At 51.7% G+C, this 21,840-nt stretch overlaps 1 protein-coding gene across 3 annotated transcripts; it reads left to right on the top strand.

The window, feature by feature from the left end:
• Position 1: 1 nt before the first annotated feature.
• On the top strand, positions 2-20,142 carry ACOX1 (acyl-CoA oxidase 1, palmitoyl). Of its 3 annotated transcripts, XM_012733025.1 has the most exons (15): positions 2-110; positions 313-472; positions 3,992-4,152; positions 10,482-10,642; positions 12,308-12,415; positions 13,294-13,413; positions 13,548-13,663; positions 14,034-14,203; positions 15,044-15,206; positions 15,840-16,030; positions 16,274-16,453; positions 16,581-16,686; positions 16,818-16,961; positions 17,400-17,606; positions 18,266-20,142. In XM_012733025.1, the coding sequence occupies exons 3-15, from the start codon at positions 4,088-4,090 to the stop codon at positions 18,314-18,316; spliced, it is 1,782 nt and encodes a 593-aa protein (XP_012588479.1). In that variant the 5' UTR covers positions 2-110; positions 313-472; positions 3,992-4,087; the 3' UTR covers positions 18,317-20,142. The 3 variants fall into 3 exon arrangements, with proteins under 3 accessions (XP_012588479.1, XP_004693563.1, XP_004693564.1); XM_004693506.2 differs by lacking the exon at positions 3,992-4,152; XM_004693507.2 differs by lacking the exon at positions 10,482-10,642.
• The last annotated feature ends 1,698 nt before the right edge of the window (positions 20,143-21,840 follow it).

Here is a 21,840-nt window from a genome sequence, read left to right as displayed (position 1 = left end):
GATGAACCCGGACCTGCGCAGGGAGCGGGCCGCCGCCAGCTTCAACCCGGAGCTGCTCACGCACGTCCTGGACGGCAGCCCCGAGAAAACCCGGCGCCGCCGGGAGATCGGTGAGGGCGGGGGCGCCGCGGCCGCCGGTCCTGGCGAGCGGGGGCACCCCGACTTCTAGGGGCGGCCTGGAGCAGGGGCGGGGGGCTGAGGGTGTCGGCCTTCGCAAGAAGGGACCCGCGCCCCGGTCTGAAACCAGCTGCGACCCCGGGAGGGGTCACTGAGCCCGAGTCTCTCTGTCGCTGCCCTTGAATCCCCTTGTAGAGAACCTGATCGTGAACGACCCCGACTTCCAGCATGAGAACCTGAACTTCCTCTCCCGCAGCCAGCGTTACGAGCTGGCTGTTCGGAAAAGTGCCACCATGGTGAAGAAGATGAGGGAGTTTGGCATCGCTGACCCTGATGAAATCATGTGGTTTAAAAAGTAAGTATGCCTCCCGAGGCACCGAGGTCGGAGCCCCAACTTTAAAGCCCCCCTCTCTGGCCTTGTCATCGCGCTTGGCGTCTGAAGACTCAAGCTGGCCTACTTTCTCCCCACTGTGGAGTTACGCTGTGTGGAAGATTGTGTGTGCGTTTGTGCAGTAAGTACCATGCCATTTGTAGAATGCAGACCGTGCAGGGAGAGGCTGCAGCTTTTATTCCTGAGAATCAGACAGATTCTTTCAGCTCAGACGCCTCCTTCCTGGATGTTTTAAAGACAATAAATGTGCTCTGTGTAAGGAGACCTGCTAAATGTTGACACTGAATTTGGAAGTTTTTCAGTTGCAAGATCAAATATCCAAGTACCCGTAGCAGTCACAGGTGCTGCCACCCTGCTCTGTGGTGTGAATCTGGAGTTAAGGCAATGGGGGACGCTCGCCCACCCTTAGAATGAGCGTAAAGTATTCTAAGAATCCAGCATTGTTGAAGCTGCTGGCATGGTTAAGTGGCTCTCCTGTGCATTTGAGAACTCAAGAAGCGGGCCTCCATTGGAGTACTGCCTGTTTTTATTGTGCTTTATTTTTTGATTGGAGACACAATCTATACAGTTTATACTTCTGGCCCTTATCTAAATAAACATGATGTATCACTTAATCTTAGTACAAGATTTCATGCTCTGTGGTGTTTCTTATGTGTCATTTATCCCTGGGCCTTCCCTCTTAGTTTTCTCCATTTTAGAACTCCGCTTATCACCAATAAAGATTAAATGACATGAACAGGGTGTGTTGAGCAGCCAAGAAAAGGAAGCCTGCCCCAGGCTCTGCCGGCACCTGCAATAGTCCTGTTGTTACGCGGCCGCGGTGCATGGCTGTCTGGCCTAGTTATTGTCAAGATGAAGTCAGCTACTCCCACCCTCTCCATGGCTTTACCTATAAGCGTTCGGTTCTGATAACCCAATTCAGAATATTGACAGGCTCTTTTATTTTTGAAGTTTTTGTCTCTGGCCTGCGGGAATATTGGGGCAGATAGAGAAGCTCCTGGAAGACTGGCTCTGAAAAGACTGGTAGAGGTAAAGTAACTCTGAGGAGACTTGTTTCTTTAAAAAACAAGTGAGATTTTATTCTTCCACAAAATGGCATAAAAAAAGGTTTGTTTTGTTTGGCTTTTCGATGGTTGTTGTGTTAGGTTTCAGAGTTAGATTATTTCATAATCTTTGGTGCTTAATGTGTAACTGGGTTCCAGGGAAGACACAGAGAAATAGGGCAAAGTCCTCTAGGTGGGTTAAAGATCGTGGGCACCCGCCAGTGGTTCTGTGTGTCAGTTTTCATGCGTCCAGACCTTGCTGTTTGGGGAAAATAATGCCCAGGCTTAACACACCCTTCCAGGCCCCTGGCTACCGCAGGAAAAGCAGCTCAGGTCAGGAGGTTGGGACAGGCCGGACAGTGACGGGCGCCATGAGTCTGAACCCGGCGTGGACTCACACTGATGCTTGGAGCATCACAAAGAAAGTGATGGTGCCCGTTACCTCTTACACGCCACAGTGGGCAGGGGCATCAGGCTTCGGAGGTGCTGGAGTTGAGGTGATAAAGCACAGGAGTGTCTCTTTGGAGACTGGGGCATTTACTGGTCTCCTGTACACCCACTGCTCCCGTCACAAAATGAAACTCATTTATGAGAATATTTTGAAGCTCCCTGGCTGTTACTAGTAAAGTACGTGGAGATCCTCCTCCATTTGAGCTATGAGAGAACTGCTCTCACCAGTCTGGAGAAAATAGGACCTTGTTGGGGGACTATAAAAGTTGATTTCCTAATCTCTTTTTTTTACCTTCTAACCGTCCTGTGCACTGTGAAAAAAACTAACTTCTTAAGAGTAATCTAAAATTATAGTGGACACCAGTCGTGATTGTGTATTTTGGGGGGTTTCAAGCTGATTCCTTGACAAACTCCTTTAGGAGGAAATAAACTATAGAAAACAGGTACTTGGCTTTTTTCTTGCAGATTTTCAAGTGACCTCAAAAGCTTCTCAGTCTGTCTAAGGACACTAAGTAGAAACAACCAATTTCCTGGACAGCTGCTTTCTGTCGATCGTTTGGTAACCCCGGAGCACCTTCCCGAGCAGCTCTGGGCCTTCTGGGTGTAGCGCCGTCTCGGGCCACCCTGGTTCTGCCCTGGCGCCGCCCTGCTTTTATTCCACAGAAATTCGTGTGTGTCCACGTCCTCTCAGTAAGATGTGATTGTCCGGGAGGACTGCGGTGCCCGTTCTTTGAGAGGACGACCTGGGTCATCTCCCGGCAGGCCCCACTGCGGCGAGGCAGCTGTGCGGACAGTGCGCTCTGCTCACGCAGTGCGGAGTTACTGGCCAGGATGGACGCGCCTCTCAGGCCCCTGTCCCCCTCACTCAGCTCCAGTTAACATTTGGAAAAGAATCAGCCTTTGATAGTGGTGTGAAACTGGTAAAATCTCAGAGTTAAAAAGTATTTTTCAATGCTAATCCAACATGTTTGGAATTCTGAGTCTGTTGCCATCCTCCCCACCCCCAAAGGCGACCTTCCACCCAGACCCCTGAGTGAACACATTCAACAGCGAAGAGCATTCTTCACCGGGGCTCGAGCCGCCTCTGTTGACTCCTGCACGTGACTTAGGGCTCCGCCGTTACTCTGGCGGAACGTGCAGTGGTCACTTGAACTGGTTCCGGCCAGTCACCGACGTTGATGCTTGAGCAGCTTATACATGTACAGAATTGTTTGTTTCCACGTCTGTTATGAATCGCAGTGAAACAGTAAGACGCCCTGTTGTGTTTACTGTTTTGTTTCCTGAAGCTGGAGCAGGCGTCAGGCCTCTGCTGTGCACTGCCGCCCACCTCCCTGGCCCGCCTCGGCCCTCCCGCTGCGCAGGCCGGGCCAGACTGCAGCCGCCACTTCGCCTGACCCTTGGGTCGCGGAGCTCAGCTCACTCTGGGCCTGTGCTCTTGGCCTCTGCAGAGAGAACACGGGAGGGCCACAGCCGAGACTGGGTGCCGTTTGTAGTGTGACTGTTTCCTGGATGTTGTTTCATTAGAAGATCATTGATGACTGGGTTTATTGTGGTTAGAGCTCATCTCAAGTCGTGTTCAAAGACTTGAGTGATAAGTCCTGACTTACGTTATCTGCTTGCCCGCCTGTAGCCCGCCGGCCTGAGGGCTTGGTGCGTCTGCGCTGGGAGACCGTTCACTGTACCTCGGCGGTACAGTTATTGAGGGAGAGCAAGTTTAGTCTTGGGGATTTTGTGACCAGCTCTATAATCAGCTGTGGAGTTCCTTTTGAGTCTCAAAACAGGTAAAGCCTAAGGGAGAAAACAAACACACGCTGCAAAGTAGCCAACCAACAGATAGCACCAGCTTTGGGAACAGGACTTGCGGCTACTTTCATACGAGAGGAGTTTGTTTTCCTAACGCTCACTCCAGGGCCACGCTGCTTGGCAAGGATGGGTGGCAGGATGCGCTTTCGAGAGCAAGGCTGAGACCCTTTTCTTTTCTCTCCTGTAGACTACATTTGGTCAATTTTGTGGAACCTGTGGGCCTCAATTACTCCATGTTTGTTCCTACCTTGCTGAATCAGGGCACCACTGCTCAGCAAGAGAAATGGCTGCTTTCATCCAAAGACCTCCAGATAATTGGCACCTACGCCCAGACGGAATTGGGCCACGGTTAGTCCGCATTTGAGGGGCGTCGGGTAACCCACCTCAGGACTTCAGTCAAATGACTCCCAGCCTTTGGGTTTGGTTCAGCCACCACACATTGGGGGTTTTGGTTTAAGTTGTTAAATCTTGAATAAAATCCAGCTTTCCATTTTTCTCATAGGTCGTCCCCTCATACACTGGCTTAGGACTCTGGCCTGAAACAGCCTTTGTTGTTATTTCTTAAAGCCTTTTACCATTGCGACGTAGACCCCGTGTTAGTGGGTGCTGAGCAGTTTGTAAAGCTGAGGCTGGAAATGAGCCCAAGCATTTTGTCGGTGTTTCCTTTTTAAAAGACTGTTGGGAATTCTCACGAATGATATTCCTGTACCAGCAACGTCTGGAAGTTGCCGTGTTTTAATAACGTTAAATAGAGTTTTAATGGGGATGGAAGGTGAGCGCAGCAAGAGGCCCTACTCTGCCCTCACCCACAGAGGGGCTAGTGGGCGGGGCCTGGGGGTCGGTGGCTCTGTCTGGCTCTGGCAGTCACGGTTCACAGGGTTTTCCTGTACACGTCTGTAGACTTGGTTAAACTGTTCACAAAATGGCTACTTTCAGAAAGTTTTGTGGAAGCTTCCTTCACATAGAAAAGGCCATAGACAGGTTTGAGCATCTTGAATTTGAGCTGCCAGGCACACACCTAATTCTTACACTGATTACGCAAATAAAGACAAGCGGAGAGGGGAGGAGGGCAGGAGAAGGAGGCCGAGCTTCTGTGTTTGACGTGGCGCTGATTGATTGTGGCCGGTCCGAGGCAGTGTTCTTTACCGTGATCCCCATGGGAGTGCAGGGTCTGGTCCTGAGTCTTGGGGTTATGAACACCCAAGACTTTAGCTTTCGCTTCAGGGTGATCAGTGCTGAAATAAAGAGCCTGAAGAAAGTGTCGTAAGGGAGGAAGATGCTCTTCATATTCAGTCGTCTGGCGGAGAGATGAGTGCACAGGGAAAGGAAATGATGTGTGGTACCCAACCCTCTTTATCTTATGGCCTCTAGTAACACTGACTTGATGTCACTCACGGGAGGCTTGAATGTCAGCGATTCTGAGGATCAGTGGGTCTGAATGTCGTGACTGCTTGTCGGCCTAGCTCTTCTGTCCTGTGTATAAAGCACATTGCACATTTATGTATTTAGTTCTGAAACGGGAACACGGACTATTCCACCATGGTTATCTAAAAATACAAATTATCTAAAGATTCCCACAGAGGGGCCTCCCCAGTAGCCTAGGGGTTAAGTCTCAGTGCGAGCACCCCATGGCCGGAATCCCATCCCCAGCCAGGGAGTGCCCATGGGGCGCAGCAGGCACCTGTCTCCCGCTGCCCCCTCAGCAGTGCACTCAGAGGTCTGCCTGTTCCGTTCCCCACTGTTTCTGGTGCATCTTCTCACCCCCCTGCACCTCTGGCCTGCACCCCAGTACTTCTATACTAAAAAAAAAGATTTTCACAGAATTGGCTATAACTTTAACTTTTGGGTTCTTTCCCTTCTCCATAGCCACTGAGACTAAGAGACTGAGTAGCAGTCGGGCTCGCTGTCCCAGGAGCGCTCTATGCAGTCGCCTGCAGTTTCCATAACCAGGTTCTGTCCTCCAGAACGTGTCTTCGTCCTCTAGACTCGTGCCTGCCTCTGAGGCGCACGACTCCCGATGCCCGACATGGCCTGCGCGCCCCAGTCAGAGGCAGAGGCCTGGCAGAGGGCCTCCGTGAACCCAGCGCTGCCGGGGGCCAGGCTGGGCGTTGGCCACTCTGTCCATGCCTTTCACCACACAGCCCGGGCTGGTTTGGGCTTCAGATTTTTGGTCATCCCCAGGGAGCTTCGGCCTTGCTTTGTGTCGGCTCTACTGTCGCGCTGGCCGCCCCGGAGAGTGGAGCACGCGGTCACTGCTCTCGGGCGGTGCCACCCTTTGCAGACCCTGTAGCTGAGACGCCAGAGACATAAAGCACCTTCTTTCTCGGGCTGTGTCCATTTCTCCGGCGCCATCTCCCAGCTGTGTCCTGTTCCTCTGAAGTGCCCCGAATAAGCTCTTTCCCACCTGGGCTCTTCTAATTTCCCACTGCTGCTATGACCATAAAAATGCCTGTAAACTTCTTTAACAAAGACTGTGTTCTTGGGGGGTATGCGTTTTTGTTTGTTTTATTCACACAGAACCGGGGTACAGGCCAGAGGTGCAGGGTCGGTGAGAGGCTTCACCAGAGACAGAGTGAGGAGCAGGACAGGCGGATGGACGAAGCCCACTGCTGAGGGAGCAGTGGGCGGGCCAGGAGAGGTCTGCTGTGCCATGTGCGTCACTGACCTCTGGGCCGGGACTCGAACTCGCACTGAAGCGGCTGTGGCCAGCTTGCAGTGCTGCATAACCCGGTTATGCGTTTTTAATGCTTTGTCAGAAATGAATTGCTTGAAGGTAATGAGCACTGGACAACTTCCATTACAGAGTTCAAGACTTTCTTAAACATTTAACCAGTTTTTGACAGACTTGGCAACTTATTAGTGTACTCGTGCCTCCATCACCCCATCTACATGGCTACTTTAATTTTTTTTTCCTACTTAAATACATACTGAGAGTCAGATTTAATTTTCCGGTCCTAGGGCCCTCCCTGGTGGTGCAGCGGTTAAAATGCATGCTAGGAAGCGCGCTGCAGCACCAGTGTGATCCCTGTCGGGGTGACCACAGGCCGCAGCCGACTCTCCTGTCACCCCTGCTGCTCCCTCAGCAGCGCGCTTCTGTCCATCTGACTATTCTGCTCCCCCTCTACTGCTGGTAAATCCTCTCACCTCTGGCCTCTGCCCCAGTTCTTGGATGCATGAATAAATCTTTTTTAAAAAAAAAATTCCAGTCCTAGAGAACCTGGTTGTTGTTATGCGGGTCGGCTTACAGTCTGCGTGACCTGTGTCTAAACGACGCTTATTAAATAGAACTTGTATATTGGTTTGAATAATTATATCCTGTGCTTGCAGTATTTGCTGTTGCCTTCTGTTTCATTCAACATTTTGGCCTTATTAGTCAATTCATCCTTCTCTAAAGAGGATTAAATTTTCTTTTGCCCTTATCTCAGATAATGTTATCAGATAATGTTATCTTATGTTTTCTTCTTATTTTTGGTTTGGACTATGCTTCATGCACTGACTTGTACGTGTCACAGAATGACAAGTGAGTCCCTACTGTTTTCTGTGTTTATTAACTAGTTTGTTCATTGTTCTCGTTGTTTGAATGTGCTTTCCGGTTCATCTCACCGTTTTATAATTTTCCATCTGGTGGTGCAGTGGGTTGAAGCGCAGCACCTGGGGGCTGTCTGAGCTACTGCAGCGCAAGTGTGATCCCCGGCCAGGGAGGGACCCCCAGGGCACAGCAGGCCTCGCTGTCTCCTCACTACTCCCCTCAGCAGTGTTTGTCAGTCCACCTGCTGCTCCCCACTCTGTCTCTGGTGAATCCTCTCACCCCTCCCCCCGCACCTCTGGCCTGTACCCCAGTTCTTACATACATAAATAAATCTTTTTTAAAAAAATAATTTTCCGGCCCTCCCTGGTGGCGCAGCGGGTTAAAGCACAGCACTGAGAATTAAAAAAAGCCGCTTCCGCATGAATTCGATTCCCGCCTGCCCCGGAGGTGACCACATGGCACGGCAGACCTCTCCTGACCCGCCTGCTGCTCCCCTCAGCAGTGTACTTCGTCCATCTGCCTGTCCTGCTCCCCGCTCTGTCTCTGGTGAAGCCTCTCACTGCCCCTGAGCCTCTGGCCTGCACCCCAGTTCTGTATGCACAAATAAATAAAATCTTTAAAAAATAATAATAATAATAATTTTCCATCTGTTTCTGGAATTTTAAACTACATCCCCTTGACTTGTTCCTTTTTCTCCTAACATAAACTTTGGCTAGTTGTTGCTTTATCAGGTAGTTTACAATTTGATAAGCTGAATAGTATTACTGTTACATTGAAATATAAGTTTGGTATTCTTGCATACTCTTCTGAATGAATTTTGACCCCAGTTTGTCAAGTTCTAAAAATACATTGTACAGAGATTTAGAAATCATGTTACCTTAAGTACCTGTATTTTCTTGAGAAGGATTATCTTTATTTAGACCTTTCAGCCAGGAACTAGCAATTTCTATCCTGTTCATAGCTTTTATCCATCCTATTAAGTTTTTTTTTCTTAAATCTTTAATATCCTAAATTAAGTCACTAACAAATTTTACATACTTTGTTGCCTTTGTAAATCAGCTCTCACTGGGATTTTTACTTGTACCATTGTAATGGATAAGAATGCTGTGATTTTTACCCCCTTATAACCTACAGCTTTTCAAAAGTAATTTATTATTGATGGAATTTTGTCATTGATTTCCTAGGGTTTTAATCATGCCGTCCATGGAGGTGCTACTTTGATTTCTCCTTTCTCACTTACTAATCTAATCATTTTGCCCTCAGAGTGACTGCCAGCCTTGCCAGTCCTGTATCACGTGGAAGGAGAGACTAGGAGGGCCTTCTGGGTTATAATTGTATGTTATTCTTTTAGGGATTGTGGTTTTAAAACAACAGACTCTAGAGCTTCATCAAGTAAAACAGTGCTTTGTATTATTAAAATAGATTACTTGAAGGTAATATATGATCATTACCATGCATAACCAACTTTTTTACAAGTACTTGATTAAAGTCAGAGCGACTGAAGCCGCTATCTCCATGTGACATTTCTGAATTTCGCCCACTTCTGCATAATCCTTATCTTAGATACATGAGCCGGTTTTCTCCTGAAAACATTTCCTCAGCCTCCAAACACTGTGTGGCTGTGGCAGTTTACCGGCCTTCGGCGTGGGGACTGCCCCAGCACAGCCTGTGTGGAACTCCGGGGCCTGACTGCTTTCGCTGGAAACGGGCCTGGACTCTTTTTTTCTTTTTCTTTGTTTTTGCCATCTAGCTTCTAGTAATGCAAAGTAGCCTTTCAACAGTAGAGTGGCTGGTCTCCAGCCAGTTTTTGGTGGTAGTTCCAAAGCTTTTCTCCTTGCAGGCCCTAGGCATGCATGGTTTTTTAATGCCTCGCATTATTCTTTGAAAAACAAGCTGGCATTTCTGTTTGTGAGTGAAAGGTACTCTCTAATGCCATGGGTATGATTTTATGAGAATTCCCACTTTTTTTTTTTTACTCTGTTTTGAAAGGAAGTCGGAAGTTGCAAAACTAGCTTAGAGCAGCATGTGGCCCTTTCACCCACTTCCACGGCTGTGGCATCTCACAGGATTCCTGCCCAGGCCCCCCCCCCCCCGCCAGCCCTGGTTTTGGCCAGGCATGCAGGGGCCGTCCTCGTCCTCGGCTAGCTTGTGCTGGTGCCGTCGTCTGGCCAGCTAGACAGGAGATCCTTGTTTTGTGCCAGTATCTTTGACCCGAGGCACTTAACTCATCTCAGCATTAATTTCTTTGTAAGATGAGGAAGTCACATAGTATTTGATTTTTGTGTGACTCAGCTGTCTGGTGACAAGACATCATTGACCGGCCCTGCCCGAGCTCTGTATCCTGGGTCTTATCCTCCTTCCCTTCCACGGAACAGACAGAGACATCATAAAACTAAGATCTTCCGGCTCAGAGCTGAGACAAAGCAGAAAGAGCAATACAGGTGACAGACAGCGACACATGGTGCCAGGCACTTGTGGAGTGCAGAATCACGTAGAACTGTTTCCTAGGAAAAATAAATATAGAGAAGTCTGAGGCTCCTGCAAATAGGAAGTGGTGGGGGCCAATAACCTTAGAAAGTGCATTTCAATGACTAGACACTATGGTGACTGTGCGCGGGTGACGAGTCCTCAGCACCTGCAGCAGAAAGTTCCTTATGCTCGGAAAGTTTGTTATGCATGCATCTGTTATTTGTAATTACGATGATGGCCTTTACCAGAAAGGCCCGGGCCTTTTTAATTTCTGAAATTATTGAAATGCCAATGACGAGCACTGTCAACTTCTGTATTAAATTGTTTCAGCAGCACATGGCTGCAGAGTTTGTGAATCGGAACACAGTGGCCAGAGTTAGTGAGACTAGATCTGTCCATGCTGGGTTGGTGGACAAACAAAATCCTGCTGCCTAGAAGCATTACCCAAACTGCCTTGGTGACGAGGGAGGTGAGCCTGCTCCCTGACGGTCCCGCAGAAGGCAGCGGCGCATGCATTGAAGCCATACAGAAGGGACAGTGCTCTCACCGGCCGGGCCGCCCAGCTAACCCGTACTTACAGGAGGCTTTTTTTTCTTCCCTTGCTCTCTGTTCGAATTGCTATCTCCCTCTCCCCTGATGACTCCTCTCTCAAATGCCCACCCGTGGTATTTCTTCGAAGCTTTGCGCACCGAGGGCGACCTGAGCCTCTGGATCTCCACTTGGGCATGTTCCTGCCCACCTTGCTTCACCAGGCAACCGCGGAACAGCAGGAGCGCTTCTTCATGCCCGCCTGGAACTTGGAGGTCATTGGCACTTATGCCCAGACAGAGATGGGTCATGGTACGGTGCGTTCAGTCTCTTCCGGGTGGGCGGGGCTCCGTGAGCCGTGTGCGTGCGGCGCCCCCGCGGGTGTCCGCCGGACCGGCCGCGCACAGTCGGCTTCCGCCTCGAGTCTTGGCCCAGATGTTGCCTTGGCCAGTGGGCGGTAAAGGCTGCACTGCCACAGAGGCTGCCGGTGGCCTTTCCGCAGCCAGGGTTACAGGCCAGACCGTGTTTACTCGGGCTTTTCAGGGTCACCGGTGTATCGGCGTGTGCCGTAAGCTGAACCCAGCCTGTCGTCTCTGTCCCTGTCCGGTTGCCTGTTCTGCTGCCGCCTTCACGTGCTCACGAGTCCCAGGGATAGGCAGATGAGTCGTCTGTGTTCTCTGGCTTGTTTGAGGGAGACAGTGGCTCATCGCGGCCTGTCCGCGCTGTGGGCCTTGGAGCCAGATTCGGCCATGCACTCCAGGTGGCTGGCCAGAGGCCACCGATGGGGCGGTGAGCCTTCCTCCCGCCTCAGGCTTCCCACCGTGTCCAGCGCCTGGCTTGTCACCCCCTACCACCTTATTTTGAAGCGGGGAGGTCTGAAGGGGTCCTCCTGTTTCCCTCTGTTCTGAATGCCATTTGTTTGCTTCAGCCTCTCTTTCTGCTCGGCAGCTTCAGGAAAACAGGCTGATGTCTGTTTGCCACTTGCTCCTTCCTTTTGGACAACTTCGCCTTAATTCTACAACTAATTCGGCGCTCGGCTTTAGTACTAAATAGTATTTCGTGGGATTTTCGCAAGATTCAAAGTGGAATACTGTTGGGTTCAGGTGTGCGTTTGGACGCGTTGTCTGTGTCCTTTCGGTAGCCCCGCGTCCTCCGAGCGCTTTGCTGGTGGAAGGGGCCTGTGTGCCTGGTGCCTGTCCCCCACTCGGGACGCTTGGGGTCTCCCAGACCGGCTGTCTCCGTTCCTCGCTTGAGTACCTCTGGGTGTTCACGTTTGAGTGTCCCTGAGATCTGGCTTTCGCAGTGCCTCAGGCTTCTCGGGCACTTCCACGCAGGGCCGGTGCGGGAGGGGCGCGGAGAGCGCAGCTCTTCTGGGAGTTTCTGCACATCTGCTTCAGGGTGTCAGACGGGAGTCCCTGACGCCAGCACTCAGATGAAACCAGCTGGGAACGGGGTGCAGTCGAAGCCTCACTGGCCTGCAAGAAGCCCAGAGGGCCAGCTAGGGCCTGCCCTGTGCTGAGCGAGCTCTCAAGGGCACGCTCGCTGCTCTGGCTGCGTTCTGAAACACGGCCCCCGTTTACAGCAGCTTCAGCAGGAGTCTTTTCCTGCTGCATTACAGTATTTGTAATAGTGGAAAACCCCAGCGTATCCATAGGGGTGTGTACACAGCATGCACAGCCTGAAACTGGCCACGCCATACTGGCTTGAAATGGGCCTTTCCCTTCCCTGTTAACATCCCACTTGTGACTGGGTGAAGCCGCAACGCTGAGCTGGGCTTTGGCTGGCCTGAGTGGCCTGCATGAGCCGTCGGTGTGCACACTTTCAGCTTCCGGGCACTGTCTGAGACCAGAGCCACCTGCTGTCACTAGATCTTGATTTTCTTTGAGATACTAGAGCTTAAAAAACTGGGTGGGCGATCTTACCCCAGGCCGATTCCTGCCCAGAGTATGTCGGAACTAAGTGGAACTTGTGTCCTAGGAACTCACCTTCGAGGCTTGGAAACCACCGCCACTTATGACCCTAAGACGCAGGAGTTCGTTCTCAACAGTCCGACCGTCACGTCCATCAAGTGGTGGCCCGGTGGCCGTAAGTGGCTTTCTGAAGCATTTTTTGATATTTTGAAGTCGTATTACAAAACTGTGTTTACGAGGAGCAGCTTATGTGAGAAAATGATTTTGAAATATGGGGGAAAGACCTTCAGGCTTAAGCCCCCTGAGCTTGTGGCAGTCTGGTGTGTGACAGGGCCTGCTGTGTCCACAGAGACAGACAGGGTAGCTGGCTACTCTGCTTTCTAGTTTTTCGTCTGAACATGCCTCTGCATCAGCGCAGCCTCCACAGCTATCTTTTTGTTATTCATGCGACATGGACATTTTGGTAAGAAAAGTCGAGCTTGGACGCAGCGTAAGTATTCTGGAGGTGTTCACTAGACAGCACTCAGCAGCTCTCCCTGACGGAAGGCGCTCGTGTCTGCAGCTCGCACTGCCAGCCACCGCCTGCGCGGCGGCTCCTGGGCTCTGGCCGGTCGATCGGGAGCAGAATCCCCAACTTAATTAGTTAGATGGGAACAGACGGTGCGATTCAGCTGTTGTGCACAGCATCGCCTAAGGGAGGAGAGAAGTGATTTAAATGAAAGTTCTTATGTTTGCCCTAAAATTTTCTTTCAGAATGAATGAGAAATAAGAAAGCATTTTTTTAAGTGAGGGATTGCTATCAAATCAACACACTGTACACTTGAGTGTACACAATATAAGTATCCCCTGTTCTAGAAGTTTGCCCATGCGGACAGAAATGGAGGACTGCTTACCCGCAGGCGTTAATCATGAAGTGGTGCTCTTGCTGACAGCTGGGCGGGGCACGCTGCTTCCCACAGGCTGGTGTGCTTAGACCCACCTCTCCGACTCTCGCTCCTCTGGTGCGGTGAGGGCGCTTGCTTACGTCTCTCTCTCGTCTCTTTGATGCTGCAGTTGGAAAGACCTCAAATCATGCCATCGTCCTTGCCCAGCTCATCACCAAGGGGAAGTGCTATGGACTACACGCCTTCATCGTGCCCATCCGGGAAATTGGGACCCATAAGCCCTTGCCAGGTTAGGACTGTTCCTCCAAGGTTGAGATGAGAAGTGATAAACCAGTTACTTTCCTGCGCTGGGAGGTGTAATGCTCCCCAGAAGCGGGGAGCCAAGGGTGTGAGGGTAAACTCTGACCTCCCCGCGTGTGGCAGGTATCACCGTCGGAGACATCGGACCCAAGTTTGGCTATGACGAGATGGATAACGGCTACCTGAAGATGGACAACTACCGTATTCCCAGAGAAAACATGCTGATGAAGTATGCCCAGGTGTGCCATGTGCCATGTGCCGCAGGGGGTTCGTGGTGCTGACAGGACGGGGTCCGACGGCCCTGTGCTTTCAAAACATAAGGAGTATGTTTTTACTACGATACTGCTTTCCTAGGGCAGTGAAGTCAAAAGCATTGCCAGGTATAGGAGTTCACTCTGATTCTCTGAAGCAGTGGGTCTTAAATTTTAGCCCAGACCAGGAGCATCTGGAGAGCTGGCTGAGAGAGGCCAGGGTGGGGGCTGAGGGTGCGAGTTTCATACCGGCTCCCAGGGGATGCTCACGCTGCCCGCGGGACCTCGCTTTGGGAGCCAGCGGCCTGGCTCCACTTGGCTTTCACAGAAGGACACAACCCTTGTGTTCTTTTTCCAGGTGAAGCCCGACGGCACGTACGTGAAACCCCTGAGTAACAAGCTCACCTATGGGACCATGGTGTTCGTCAGGTCCTTCCTCGTGGGGGAAGCTGCTCGGAGCCTGTCGAAGGCTTGTACCATCGCCATCCGCTACAGCGCCGTACGGCACCAGTCGGAAATCAAGCCTGGGTAAGGCCGGCGTCTGGGGTGACAGGTCAGTGCCGGAGGCCCCACTCAAGTGTCAACCCCCGACCGAGGCGTAGAGCCGTGTGTCAGCAGGGCAAGGTGGGCGGTGGCATGTGCTGGCCCGCATGGGCCTGGCCTCCGTCCCCAGGCCGAAGAGGAGAATGTCAACCTTGTTCTTACCCATAGCCTGTGACATTACCCATAGTAGTGATAGTACTTGTATTCTGTACATGAAGCGTTGGAGCCACCAAAGGCATTTTGAGCATTCTGGCTTCCTGACGGCAGTCACCAGCTGAGACCAGGGTGATATAAGCCTGCTCCCCACTGTGCGTCTCCTGGTGCTTTCGCTTGGCCTGACCTCCCAGTGGCCTTTTATTCTGAACACAGGAAACTGGGAGTGAGGGCCCTTCCTAGACTTCAGGCACTTACCTCTCTGCTTTGGGTCTTCCCCACGGCCTTGGCCCAGCACTTCACTCAGCCGCTTGGTGGGTTGGGCCTTCGAGGGCAGTGTTCCTCCTGGGAGGTTAACTGGCTGTGGGCAGCGCACATTGTCAAGAGACCGCCTTCCCTCGTCACGCTGGAAGGACTGAGACAGGCACTGGCCAGCAGCTCAGCAGGGAGGCCAGAGCACAGCCGCTCCCATAGCCGGACCGCCAGGCTGACATCACGCTCCGTCCCTTATGACTGTGACTTCGGGTCGTCCATCCATCCTTTTCCCCACCTGTAAAGCGGGGATGTAGTGCCCCACACGGGGTCTTCAGGAGGCCAGTTAGTGCCCAGCGTCGGAGTAGCCCCGCACCGAGCTCTGTGTGAGTGTTGGCTTCTTTCTCTTACACGCTTTAGTGAGCCGGAGCCACAGATCTTGGACTTTCAAACCCAGCAGTACAAGCTGTTTCCGCTTCTGGCCACGGCCTACGCCTTCCAGTTCGTGGGTGCCTACATGAAGGAGACCTATCACCGGATCAACGAAGACATCGGCCATGGGGACCTGAGCGAGCTCCCCGAGGTGCGTGCTGTGTCTCGTTCTCTCGTGGGCGCCTGTCTCGTGTTTGCTAGATAACGCTCAGAGAAAACGAGACTTCGTGATTTCTTGCAAAAGTCCCTATATTGTTGAAAGAGGCAGACCTATTGCTGACTCTAAGTAGATCAGATAGAAAGAATTTCTTGTTTTGGGTTTTCTGTTTTGTGTGTGTGTTTATAAAAGACCTGTGGTGCAGGCCAGAGGTATGGGGGGATGAGAGGACTCACCAGAGACAAAGTGGGGACCACAATAAGGGGATCTGCTAAAATCCACTGCTGAGAGGAGCAGCGTGGAGACAGGAGAGGTTACTCTCTGGCCACAGTGGTGATAGCGCTAAGACTTCGCCCCTAGCAGCAGGGAGGCCTGTGGGGTTTGTGTCTGGGCTTCGGCACTGCACTGCGACGCGGTCACTTGTTAAGCAGCGGCGCACAAGCAGGGACTGTGTCTGGGCCAGTTCAGAAGGGAGCTGGCGTGTCACTAGCTCCGGCCGCTGGAGGACTGTGTGTCCTCTGTGTGCACGCAGCGGCTGCCCTCAGCAGTGGCAGGTGCTGTTAGCTGATGATGTGGGCTCAGAGGCTCAGCGCCCCATATTCCAGGCCCTGTGCTCTTCCCCTTCAGCTTCACGCCCTCACTGCCGGCCTGAAGGCTTTCACCTCCTGGACGACTAACGCGGCTATCGAAGCCTGCCGGATGGCCTGCGGTGGCCATGGCTACTCCCACTGCAGTGGTCTTCCAAACATCTACGTCAACTTCACGCCAGCGTGCACCTTTGAGGGAGAAAACACTGTCATGATGTTGCAGACGGCCAGGTGGGTGTGGAGCCAGGACCCTGTCCCGAGCCTGCCCCTGTCCTTTGCGGAGGCGCCCCCTGGCCTCTCCTGTCATGTTAGTTCCTAAAGGTGGAGCTTTGCCCGCCCTCCTGACCCGCTGCTTTATCTTGGGCTCAGCACCTTCCAGTGGGAAACCCGTTAAGTAGCTTAAAGGGACAAGAGCTTAACTTCATTTCTCAAGAAGCACATGTCACGAGACCGTGCATTTCTGGTGGCTTCTAGGTTCCTGATGAAGAGCTACGAGCAGGTGCACTCCGGGAAGTTAGTGTGTGGCATGGTGTCCTACCTGAACGACCTGCCCAGCCAGCGCATCCAGCCTCAGCAGGTGGCCGTCTGGCCGGCCGTGGTGGACATCAACAGCCCCGATGGCCTGACAGAAGCGTACAAGCTGCGTGCGGCCAGGTGTGCACCCTCGGGGGCCCTCGCCACAGGGTGCCGTCCGTCCACCATCTGGCCGAGGCGAGCAGAGAGGCCGCAAGTGCCGTGCGTCATTTCCACGGGGCTCCCATTTTCTTTCGTATCTTAACAGATTAGTAGAAGTTGCTGCAAAAAACCTTCAAACTGAAGTGATGCACAAAAAAAGCAAGGAGGTGGCTTGGAACCTAACTTCAGTCGACCTGGTGAAAGCCAGCCAGGTGGGTAAAGGCCCTTCCTCCCCCGCCCCCGGCCTACCCAGCCCACCCCCTTCACTTCCTCAGTTCGGAAACCCCAGCCACTGTGCTGAGTCTGGCTCAGAGCTGCCCCCTCCCACTCTTTCGCTCGACAGGCACATTGCCACTATGTGGTAGCGAAGCTCTTTTCCGAGAAGCTCCTCAAAATTCAGGATGAATCCGTCCAAGCTGTGTTAAGGACTCTGTGTCTCTTGTACTGCATGTATGGGATCAGTCAGCAGGCAGGAGACTTCCTGCAGGTCGGTGTCTCTGGGTTTCAGTCCCTTTGGGGAGGGGTCTGTCTCCTTTAGAGAGTTACGTATGTAGTTACGTATTTGGGTGTTTTTTTAAAGGTTGATTTATTTATGTATTTGGGTGTTTTTTTAAAGGTTGATTTATTTATGTATTTGGGTGTTTTTTTAAAGGTTGATTTATTTATGCACACAAGAACTGAAGTGCAGGCCAGAGGTGCAGGGGGCTGAGACAGAGTGGGGAGCAGAACAGGTGGATGGACTGAAACACAGCTGAGGGAGCAGCAAGGAGACAGGCGGGGTCCGCTGCGCCCCGTGGGTCCCTCCTTGGCGGGGGTCGGACCGTGCTGCAGGGGCGGTGGCAGCTTCACAGTGCTGGGACTTGGCTGAGCCCTTCGCGCCACCGGGAGGCCATACTCGCATGTTTACTTGTTCTGTTTCTTCTAGGGGAGCATATTAACAGAATCTCAAATTACACAAGTAAACCAGCGTGTGAAGGAGTTACTGACGGCAATCCGCCCGGACGCCGTCGCTTTGGTGGACGCCTTCGACTTTAAGGACGTTGTCCTGGGCTCGGTGCTGGGCCGCTACGACGGGAATGTGTATGAAAACTTGTTTGAGTGGGCCAAGAACTCCCCACTGAATAAAACCGAGGTGAGAAACCTGGCTTTCCACCTTTAAAAATTCTTCCGTTAAACGTCAAGGCTGGAGCAGACCCACGCCCACGGCCACTTTCCTGAGCTGCAGGTTCAGAAAGAACTCGTTGCCTCAGTGAGCGGGTGTCAGTCCCGGGCCCCCAATAACTAGCTGAGGAGGCCCATGCGCGGCGTGGGGCACAGGTCACACTCGCCCTGCCCTCGTCCCACCTCAGGAACGTCGCCCACAGCCCTCCCCAGACCAAGGCAGCGCGCGCCCGAGGGCGGTTAGCTCACCTGTAGGCAGTTCACCCCAAGTACAAGCACTCTCAGGAACACAGCCACGGCGCCATTCTCAACCTACACCCATCACAGCCGCCTGGAGTGTCGCAAACCTGAGTCCGGATCCCCCCACTGGCCCCCTGCCCCTCCCTTCCAAATAGCATCCGGATAATTTTTCCATGAAAAGTCACTTGTAGTTCTCAGACTGTGAAAGATACTGTGACTGCCTGGGGAGGGGCAGGCAGGTGTGGGCGAGGGTGGGCGAGCAGGCAGCGGTGGGCAGGCTTCCCAAGTGTCGCTTGGTGAACAGGGTTATCAGACTCGACTTTCCGAAAGCGGGGCTGTTCACACTGCGAGCTCCTTTGCAGTTATTTCTTCTCGCTCCTTCCCCTGAAGGTCCATGAGTCCTACCACAAGTACCTGAAGCCTCTGCAGTCCAAGCTCTGACGTGCCCAGGCGTCCTGCTGCCGAAAGCCGCCGTGTCTACTTCTCCCCTCACACCTTGCACACTAATCTGTCTGGAGTTTCTGTCCAACTCCGAGAGCCTAGAGCAAATGAAAAATTGACAACCCCTTTCCTCTTTTTATAAATGAAGAAGCAATGAACAGATTTCCGAGATTAAATGAAAAAATGGCTGTGTTCTAAGTGCAGTTAACACTAAGGGAGACCCGTGAAGCCTTCACAAGGAGCTTTAAGAGATGCAGTCAAGTCCTTCTGCAACGCTGCCGACCCGGCAGGCGTGACTCTCGTCCTTAGCAGAACTTCACGGCCTGCGTGCGCAGCACTGGATATATAAGTGTTTCCAAAAGGTATTTTAAGTGGCGTGGAACCTTTCCTAGCTTTCCTGCTCAATTTCTTCCCTGGAACCAGGCTGAAAAGCCTTGAAGAAAAGGGCTGGGGAGGAAGGACTCGCGACCCTGACTGTGCTTGGTGCCTTTCCTCCTGCTCACCCTTTGCCCTCTGCTCCCCGCCCGGCTGGCTCTCCAGGGGGCGCTTTTCCAGCTCGGGACGTTTGCAGGGAAGCCTCCTGCAGGGGTCATCGCTGTGGCGTGCCATGGGAGTGAATCTTCCCTTCAGAGGGTTCCTGAGTTGCGGCCATTCTGGCAGCAGCGCGACTCCGCGTCCCCGGCTATGGGACGGGCAGGTGGCCGAGTCATCTGCACGCAGGGCTTTGGGCAGCTCCCCTCCCTCCCTCTTCTCTCCCTTCCTAAAAGAGCTGCTGAAGGGAAGAGGAAAGTCACGGTTGTTCTTAGTAGAATTCATGGAAAAACTCTGTTACAGTTACTGTAACTTCAGTGATCATGTCAATTGGATTTTCTGGAACAATCCAAATATCAGATATCTTGGTATAAGCCATTAAAATGCTTGGAGGTTACGATATTTGGCACTCCAAAAGTAAAAGTGTCACTCAGGTCTCCTGTGCCCAGGAGTAGCACAGAAAAATTCTTTCATAAACTGTGCGCTCTGATTTTTGATTCAGAAAATATAATCATTGAAAATATAGATAAAGGACTTCCCGCCATATATATCCGGCTTTATCTGGCTTTTTCCTAATGTTTCCCTGAGTTTTACCTGAATTTTAACATTGTCCTGTCAGCTCAGATCTAATTTATACAATCATTCTGCTTGAAGATTACACGTGTACCTCTTCCTGCCTTTTTTCTGAAATCAGTGAAAACATGTCACTTGACTGTTTCTGACCTGTTAACTGTCTGTGTCATCCGCCTCACGAAACCAGCTCTGGAGCCAGTCTTCAGACGAAGGTGGTAGTCCGTGGGACTGCAGTGCCTGCCTTGGAAGCTGTCCGGGCCGCGGGGCAGCAGAAGCTGCCTGGGAATGCTGACACGGCCCCAGCTTCGCGCCGCGAGGACCAGCTGGAAGTGGCAGGACTGGCGGGAGGTGCTCAGGGCGTCCCTGTAGGTGTATTTGACATAGTTCCGTTTCTGGAAATAACAAGGTCAAATTTCTTACTAATGACCAGACAAGTACGGAACTGTTTCAGAGTTAGTGCTTAAACATTCACTCCCGGGGGGGCAGCTGCTGCCAGCTGCTCAGGGGCTGGAAATGACGCCTGCCTGGGCGCGCTGAGGGGTCTGGGCCTGGCAGGGCCGCTTGGGACTGGTCGTGGTCGGTTCAGAGCCACCTCAGTCTGGCACCTTGAATTTTATTTAAAAGCTAAATCTGATATTTGGTACTATTTTTATTAATACTGGAATGTTTCACCTTGAACTTTATTCAGTGTAATCAAAGAATAAAGATAGAATAAAACCTCACGGATTGTACTTCCAGGAGAAAATGCTGCACAATTAAACATACATTTCAAGACAGAATTTTGAGATACAGGTTTTACATTTAGGGAACACATAAGAACAAGAAAGCGGAAGGTGGGGTCCTGCCTGAGCAGCTGGGGGGCGTCAGCAGAGGTGGCGTGCGGCAGCCCGACTGACCGCAGGCTTGCTGGCCGCTGGCTGCAGAGAAGCCGCTGCAGGGCCACGTCTGTGAGGTCAGGCCACCACCTATGACTGGCTGGACTCTCACGAGCTGCCTTTACAAAAGGTGCAAAGATACATTTCAACCAGTTCTTCACCAAATCGATAAGTATGGTGTAGAATGAATGACTCTCTTTGTATTTTTTTTAAGTACCTTTAACAGAGTTGAAAAGTTGCTGTATAACACATTCTTGCTGCTGGCAGTGGATGAGGGTTGGTTGGTGGTTCTTGCTCAGGTATTTGGAGCGTCTTTCTCTTAGGCCCCACCAGATCCACCCTGAGATGTGCTTCAGTGTGGGGACAGAGTGACCTCGGCACGGTTGGTCCCAAAGCCTTGGGTGCCTTCCCCCCTTTGGTCTCAGAACAGCACTGCTAAGGGCCAGCTCACCTCCAGAATGCTGCCTTAATTCCACCAGGAACCACGTTTGTGCTATCTGAGAACTCAGTGTTTATAATTTCCAGCCACCGGTATTTTATAGTTAAAAGGTAGCATATTAAATTCATGATCCTAGAGTTTTCTGGGGAAGGAAAGTGCACACCAAGGCCGCTCGCTGCCCCTGTCAGTCCTTTCCAGCCTCCCAGTCGGGAGCTGGTGCAGGTCGTCTTATTTGCTGCTGATCTTATTCCGGCCCCTTCTGCCACCGGGAGGAGGGGCAGTGCCAGGAAACCAAAAGTCTCAGTGACCCCCCGACTCGGAGAGCCCGTCCTCTTCATGGAATAATGCAGAGATCCCCTCGGCTAATTCAATGTTGACTATCTTCGTAGCAGATTAGACCAAGTCACATGGAAATGACTAAAAAGACTCCATTGTAAATGTCTGGCAGTGGGGTTTGCTTTTGGCTACTCACACTTCTTCAGGATCTTTTTCTGTAGTTCATGATAGTAAATAGAATGTTTTGGCTTTATTTTGCCTTAACTGGGCTATTGCTTATGTAAGATCATGGGACATTGGGGGTGATGTTAAGAATTCTGAACCAAAACAGTTCTGCAACAACACTGTTGCCTGCTTCATAGATGAGATTTTCCACTCTCCAGACTACTGCTGTGTAGACGGTTTCCAGTTGTTATGGGCTAAAGAAATGGCTTGTATCCCTTTCCCTTTTCCCTTTTACTGTTGTGGTTTGAGTTTTGCTCCTCACGGTGCAGTTTTCCTGCATTGTTCTCATTCTGGATAGACACATCAGTGGGGTGGGGGCACCAAGGAGGAGCTCTGCTTGGCCTGCGGGTAAAACTAAACACTTAATAAATTGTGATTAACACGGAAAGTGTCTTTATTGGGTGTGGTGTTGCTTTCCTTCTGGCCTCGTGGTTGGACTTCACTAACAAGACTAGAATATTAAGACTTCCCTACGCCTAGGGGTGTGGAATAAACGCTTTCGTGTTTGTTTCCCATCAGTCTAACAGCCGAGCAGTCCTCAGCCCCACCCACGAGTCAGTCCGCAGAAGGGTGCTGGGGGAGCTTTGCTCGGCCCTGCGGGCCGG

The sequence above is a fragment of the Condylura cristata genome, unplaced genomic scaffold (assembly GCF_000260355.1).
Source record: "Condylura cristata isolate star-nosed mole 26May11 unplaced genomic scaffold, ConCri1.0 scaffold00038, whole genome shotgun sequence".
Lineage (NCBI taxonomy): Eukaryota > Metazoa > Chordata > Mammalia > Eulipotyphla > Talpidae > Condylura > Condylura cristata.
This window is presented reverse-complemented; position numbering and strand designations above follow the sequence as displayed.